Source organism: Mus pahari, chromosome 4 (assembly GCF_900095145.1).
Source record: "Mus pahari chromosome 4, PAHARI_EIJ_v1.1, whole genome shotgun sequence".
Taxonomy (NCBI): Eukaryota; Metazoa; Chordata; class Mammalia; order Rodentia; family Muridae; genus Mus; species Mus pahari.
The window spans coordinates 80,901,674-80,908,213 of record NC_034593.1 but is presented as its reverse complement, the minus strand read 5'-3'; the positions used below and the strand labels follow the sequence as shown (position 1 = coordinate 80,908,213).

The following is a 6,540-nucleotide window of genomic DNA, read 5'->3' as shown; positions in this document are numbered from 1 at the left end:
CACACCCAAGAGCTCATACAATCGGCCGCGTGTAGCATTCTTAGTTCAGGAAGTAGCTTCAGACCCTGAGGGCGTTTGCTAGGGACTGCGTAGGAGTTGGGACTCGGCGGCTCCTTTTCCTGAATAGCCACTTCTGGGCTAGGTTTCCAGTCTCCAGCCTACCCAAGGACAACCTTCCGAACACCTGTAGGGAGTGGAGCAAGAGGGAAACGTCGCGCATGCGTGTCGGCGCGCGCAGGCGCAGCCCGGCTTTTTCCGGATCGCCCAGCAGTAGCACCCACTCCGTACCTCCCGTCCCGCCTCCAGATGCAGAGGAAGGATGCGATTGGGCACACTTGTTGCCCGTCAGAGCAGACTCAATTCTTCTCCCTACAATTGGCAGCCCGGGAAAAGGCCAGTCCGCCGTCGTCGGCTTACTCCTTAGAGACCTGGCGCCACCGCGGAAGCCGCTATTGGCGGACGCCCGGGACCGCGATTGCTCACTTCCGGCGCCGGCGACGACTCTGCCCGCTCGGGCACTCTCAGCCTCCCCCGCCCTTCCACCATGGCCGCCTCTGTGTGGTGTGGGGAGAAGCTGGTCCTCCCATAGCGCTCCTGCCGCATCCTCACCCGCTAGGGGCCGGATTCCAAGGAACCGCGTTTCCCAATCCCGCCGGGAAGGTTTCCCACCCCCCAATTCAGGGCCAGGACTCCTTCCCACACCTCGAGAGGCAGAAACTTAGGGTTTCCCCTCCTTTCAGGATAAGAAGCCAGAGGGTTTCCCCCTCCACTTCTGCAAGGGTGGCAGCCTTGCCTATCTCCCTGCAGGACACAAGACCCTTAGTCTACCATACTTCTGCGCTAAAGCTTTGCCCCAGCACGGCTACTCCTGAAGGTGCATCTAGAGAACACGCGCCTTCCCCCTCCGCAGGAGAGGAGGCAAGAGTGCGGAAAGCCAGGCCTGTCGGCCTCTCTCCCACTTGTTCCTCTTGCTCCTCGTCCTTGGCAAGCCAGAGTTCTCCATTTCTAGGACTTAACACTCGTCTACTCCCTTGACCTCTTCTGGTCTCTTGGCTGCAGCCATGGAGTTACAGAAGGGAAAGGGGGCCATAGCAGCTGCTGCATCAGGAGCAGCGGGAGGTGGAGGAGGAGGAGCGGGAGCAGGAGCCCCAGGAGGGGGGAGGCTGCTACTTTCAACCAGTTTGGATGCCAAGGATGAGTTAGAGGAGGTAGGTGTGGGGGGTGGGGAAGGGAGTAAGGAATTGGGTTGAGGAGGGATGCTGGATCGGATATGGGGTGGGGGTGGGGAGGCCTTCAAGTTTTTTTTTTTTTTTTTTTGTAAGGCAGAAACATTGCTTTTGCTTCCTGCTCCTGGAGGAAGAAGTGTGGGTCAATTTCCTGGACAGGTTGCCCTAGTAACAGCTACCGCTATTAAGAAAATGGGTGAGAGGGGTGTTGGTTACAGAAGGGATGTAGCATCAATATTGACCAAAGTTATTTTCATTTCTTCCCACATACACACCGATAGCTATCTAAAATATCCACCGTATCTGAGAGTGTTAAGTTGAAAAGTATATATGTGTTTACAGGCAGGTGTCTGAGGATTGGCAACTTCCTACAGACTTGGCCCCTCTTCTTAGATGGTATCATTGACTGTGTGTGGATACAGACAGTTGTCAGTGATTTTAACCGAGCATTTATAGAGTGAGTGAAGACTTACAAGTAAGTAGTATCTAGTTTGGTAATATCAGTCATAGCAGTGGGGTGAGCCAGTATATAGGGGACTGCTTTCCTTAGTACCAGAGAGTACATACACACACTAAGGAAAAGTACAGGAAGCAGAGGCAAGTGGATCTCTGAGTTTGAGGCCAACCTGGTCTACAAAGTGAGTTCCAGGACAGCCAGGGATACAGAGAGAAACCCAGCCTTGGGGGGGAAAAAAAAGACAGACAGACAGACAGACACAACAGGAGTGAGGAGGCTTGTCCCTTCCTTTCCTTTGCTTGGTCTCACCCTAACTAACTAGAGATGATCAGTGTAGCCCCTTCCACAACTTACACACAGGAAGACATACTTAGGACGCAGGACAGATGGAGGCATGATTGTTGAACTGTTTGTAAAGCCTAAAGCTTTCAGTTCAGTGGTTACCCAAGGACAGGGGGAGGAAATGAACAGGCCCTGTCTCCTCACTCACAGGCTGTTCCCCTGACACTATGTCACAGCCCTTTATCACATGCCAGAGTAGGCAGGTAAACTCAGAGTTGAAAAAAATGTTAGATTGCCTTGTGTGGTGGGGTCACATCTGTAATCCTAGCACTTGGAAGGTTGAGTCAGGAAAATGAGACAGACAGAGGATATGACTGGGGATGAGATGAATGGTGAGTGTGTAGTGAGTTCTAGGCTTGCTGGGGCATCATTAGCTTGCCACCAGAAACAAAAGACAGAAGAAGAGAATACTGTAGATTGCAAGATGATGGCACATGCACACAAAAAGAAACTTTATGGCCCTGCACTAGAGGCAGAGGAGTGTCTCTGTGGGTTCAAGGCCAGCCTGGTTTACATAGCAAGCTGTAGGACAGCCGGGACTACAGAGACCCTGCCTCAAAAGAAAGCAATGAACTTGAACCAGACTCACCTTATAGCAGCTTCGTGGTTTATCTGCCAGCAGGTGGCTGGCTGGCTAGAAGGTGACTTATATTTCCACTGTATAATTCTATAAGCATTTAGAAAAGTTTGCTGTTTCTGTTCCTCCTGCTTCTCCTCCTTTTTCCTCTTCTAATCAACTAAGGCAGGCATAATTAGAAATGTAAACATTACTTCTAAGCCAGGCATGGTGGCCCAGACACGGGTTTGTAATCCCAACTCTCCATAGAGGCTGAGAGGCAAGATTCACAACCACTCTGTCACCATGTCCTACCCAGCTACATTTTCTTCCTGTTTTGATTAAAACTTTGTGTGTGTTAGTGACATATGTATGTGGGGTGCACATTCTGAAATGTATATAGAGGTCTGAGAATTATCTTTATGGAGTTGGGTCACCATGTTTGTACAGCAAAGCTCTTTATCTGCTGAGCCTCTCAGCAGCCCTGTTTTATTTTTCAGATAGTATCTGAATATGTAATTTGCCAGGTCTGAAACTTTCTTCTCTCTCTGTCTCTCTGTCTCTCTGTCTCTCTGTCTCTCTGTCTCTCTCTCTCTCTCTCTCTCTGTCTCTCTTTTTTTTTTAAAGGTTTATCTATTTATTATATGTAAGTACACTGTAGCTATCTTCAGACACTCCAGAAGAGGGAGTCAGATCTCATTAAGGATGGTTGTGAGCCACCATGTGGTTGCTGGGATTTGAACTCTGCACCTTTGGAAAAGCAGTCTGGTGCTCTTACCTGCTGAGCCATCTCACCAGCCCTCTTTCTTTCTTTTAAGACAGGGTTTCTCTGTGTAGCCCTGGCTGTCCTGGAACTCACTCTGTAGACCATGCCTCTAACTCAGAGATCCACCTGCCTCCCAAGCACTGGTATTTAAGGTGTGCACCACCACTTTCCAGTTACATCTGGAACTTAACTGTGACTACTTTGACTGTCAAGTATTGAGCCTGGTATTCTAGCACCAGAGCTCAGAGGGTAAACAGTCAGTAGGTGGCTGACTGTCTCCGAACCGTCCATCAGAGCAGCTGAAAGACTAACGATTCCAAGGTTGGATGAGAGCCTATTGATTGTTATCTCCATTCCTATAGAACCCTATATAAATCCCTGATTTATTTTGTGCCATAGGATATAGTACAGCATCCTTTTCTGAGCAGTAAGTGATGTGGCTGGAAAAGATCACAAGAGAGATCAGAAGCCTTTATGTTCTTGCCTTTTTAGACTCTAAGAATGAACTTTCAACTTCCTAGGGAGAAAAGGGAGGGGTTGTTTGTTTCTGTCTGGTTTCTTTCATGGCATGTGTGGATGCTTCCAGGGAGTCTCAAGCTCCCCCTTCCATACTCCACTTTGCCCTTTGTCCTGTGCATCTTCATTTTCCAGCAAGTCTTGCTACGCTGCCCGCCCCCTGTGGGTGTGGTTCTGTTATTCCACTAGAACCATAGTGTGTAAGGACAAGGCTTCCTGGCCTCTTCTTCCTCTGTGCCTCCCTGAAGATCTTTGCACACAAAAGTTATCAACACCTGTTGTTGACCAACTGGCCTCTGCTTGTTCTCACTTGGTAATTTTCCATCATAGGCCTAGCTGTTTTCCAGGAAACTAGGTCTGTTGTTGTTTTTTTTTTTTTGCCCCTATGTGCTTAAAGTATGTTAAGTCTGATAGGAAAATAAGAAGTGTGTACCCTAAAGTTTATCATCTCAAGACAAAGTAATGCCCAGCAAGAAGTCCTGAAAAGGTAGATGAGGGTGTAAAGAGGTGGTTGTAGTTGAACACGATTCGCATGTGCACTGGCCTGTAGCAGGAAGCACTTACAAAGTCACCCTGGGCAGGGGCTGTGACTTTCCTACCCTGGGGAGCGTTTGTTGTATCCCTTCTTCTCTTTGGCCCCATTCCTTCCTTTGAAGACAGAAGTATACTTGACCATCCCAATCCTAGTTTGGGGAGGGAATGAGATAAAAATAGTGCCAGAGATTGGAGTTTAGAACATGTAGTTCCTAGTCTCATGAGGAGTCACAGCCCTGGCTATTCCTTTGCCAGGGAAGGACCAGTTACTTTGAAGTCAGGCCAAAAGTAGGAACTGTGGCCCAAAGAAATCAGAATATCTTAAAGATAGGTCTCGAAGTTAGGTTTGGCAAGATGGATGTATCTCCCCACCATATTTACTCTGGGAAATAACTTGGCATGTCTGAGAAATCTCCAAGGAAGGAGCTTTTGAGTCATTTTAAATTTTTTTGCCCCTTAAATCATCATTGCACATATTCTTGATGGTAAAATATAGGTCATTCCTTGCACTCTGCAGGGCGTTTGTCCTAGGTTTCTCAGAGGATGCAAGAGCCATTCTGCTCTCTCTATACAGCAATACCGAGTGGCTGTACTTGGAACCCGGCATGGTCAATCACTTCTACCTGATGTAGGTTCTTGGGGATTGTGCAGGTTGGACCACGTTTTCATTTTCTGGGCTGCCCACCTCTTAGATGGAAGCCATGTGCTATACTCTAACTGGAGTGTACATTCCTCCTGGCTGGGGCAAGGGAAGTGGAGTGGTTAGAGGGACTTGTCTAACTCAGTCTTCAGCCTCACACATACACTGAGAAGTACAGAGGCTGCCCTCCCTTCTGCATACTGTCAACGGCTGTAGTCATGGTCAGGTAGTTTTAGTACTAGAAAAATGAGTTCCAGAGCTCCTGAGGATGATAAATATTTACTGAACTCTCTGAGGTGCTGTCATAGAGAGCTTATTCTGAACAGAGCCACCCTGCCAGCAATCGCTGGCAGCTGCATGTGTGACTTCATCTCTTCTAAGAGCCTCCAGAGACTTGGGGAAAGGGTACTGATACCCAGTTATGCATCTGGTTTCCTGTGGCCTTTGAGGGAATGGTCCCTTTCTCACCCTGAATGAATCCTCATCATTTCTTTCCTTGTGTGCTGATTTGTTTGTTTTTGGTTTGTTTTAGACAGGCTGGCTTTGAACTCCTGATCTTTTTTCCGCCCCCCCCCCCCCCAAGCACTGAGATTACAGACATGCACCACCAGGAGCAGTTTTAGATACGTATCTTTATGGTTTGGGTTTTTTTTTTTTTTAAAGATTTATTTATTATGCATAAGTACACTGTAGCTGACTTCAGACACACCAGAAGAGGGCGTCAGACCTCATTACAGGTGGTTGTGAGCTACCATGTGGTTGCTGGGATTTGAACTCAGGACCTTTGGAGGAACTGTCAGTGCTCTTACTCACCAATGTGTCTCATCTCACCAATGTGTCTCATCTACACAGAGACAGGGTTTCTCTGTATAGCCCTGCTGTCCTGGAACTCACTCTGTAGACCAGGCTGGCCTCGAACTCAAGAGAAACCCACCTGCCTTTACTTCCTGAGTGCTGGGATTAAAGACTTTTTTATATCCAGGAAAAGTCATTTTTTCTGTACTTCTGTTCTTTGAAAAGGAGTGTCCTCATGTTTCTTTTGTCATTCACTTTGTCCACTCATTCAAATTCTGGACTCTACTTTCTATATCCTTAGTAGGGCCTCCCTGTTTTAAGAGTCCACTCTTGACTGGGCACTGACCCATAAGGTTGACTCAGGCCTCTGAGCAGAACATTGGGAGGAGCCTAGAGAAACTTTGCTTAACCCACAGTCTCATGAATGTTAAATCACAAGAAGAGACTTAGCCAGTATGTAAGGCTTACAGGGCTTTGTAGCTAGACTTGCACTCTTGGTTCTAGGGTTGTCAGTTAGGCCTCCTCCCTTTTCTGCTCCCTCTCCCTCTCCCTCTCCTTCTCCTTCCTTCTCTCCCCCTCTTCTCCTCCCCTTCCTCTTCTCCCCTTTTCCCCTCCCTTTCCCCCTCCCCATCTCCCTCTCCTCTCTCCCTCCCTTCCCTTCTCCTCCTCTTCCCTCCCCTCCCTTCCTCCTCTTCATCCTCTTCCTCC

The 6,540-nt window shown here is 48.3% G+C and overlaps 1 protein-coding gene across 1 annotated transcript in view; it reads left to right on the top strand.

The window, feature by feature from the left end:
* The first annotated feature begins 441 nt into the window (after positions 1-441).
* Positions 442-6,540, top strand: part of Ints3 (integrator complex subunit 3) — a 44,893-nt gene continuing 38,794 nt past the window's right edge. The window contains exon 1 of the mRNA XM_021195700.2: positions 442-1,212. Within this exon, the coding sequence (XP_021051359.2) occupies positions 1,062-1,212 (151 nt within the window). The 5' untranslated portion in view covers positions 442-1,061. The remainder of the gene's footprint in view (positions 1,213-6,540) is intronic.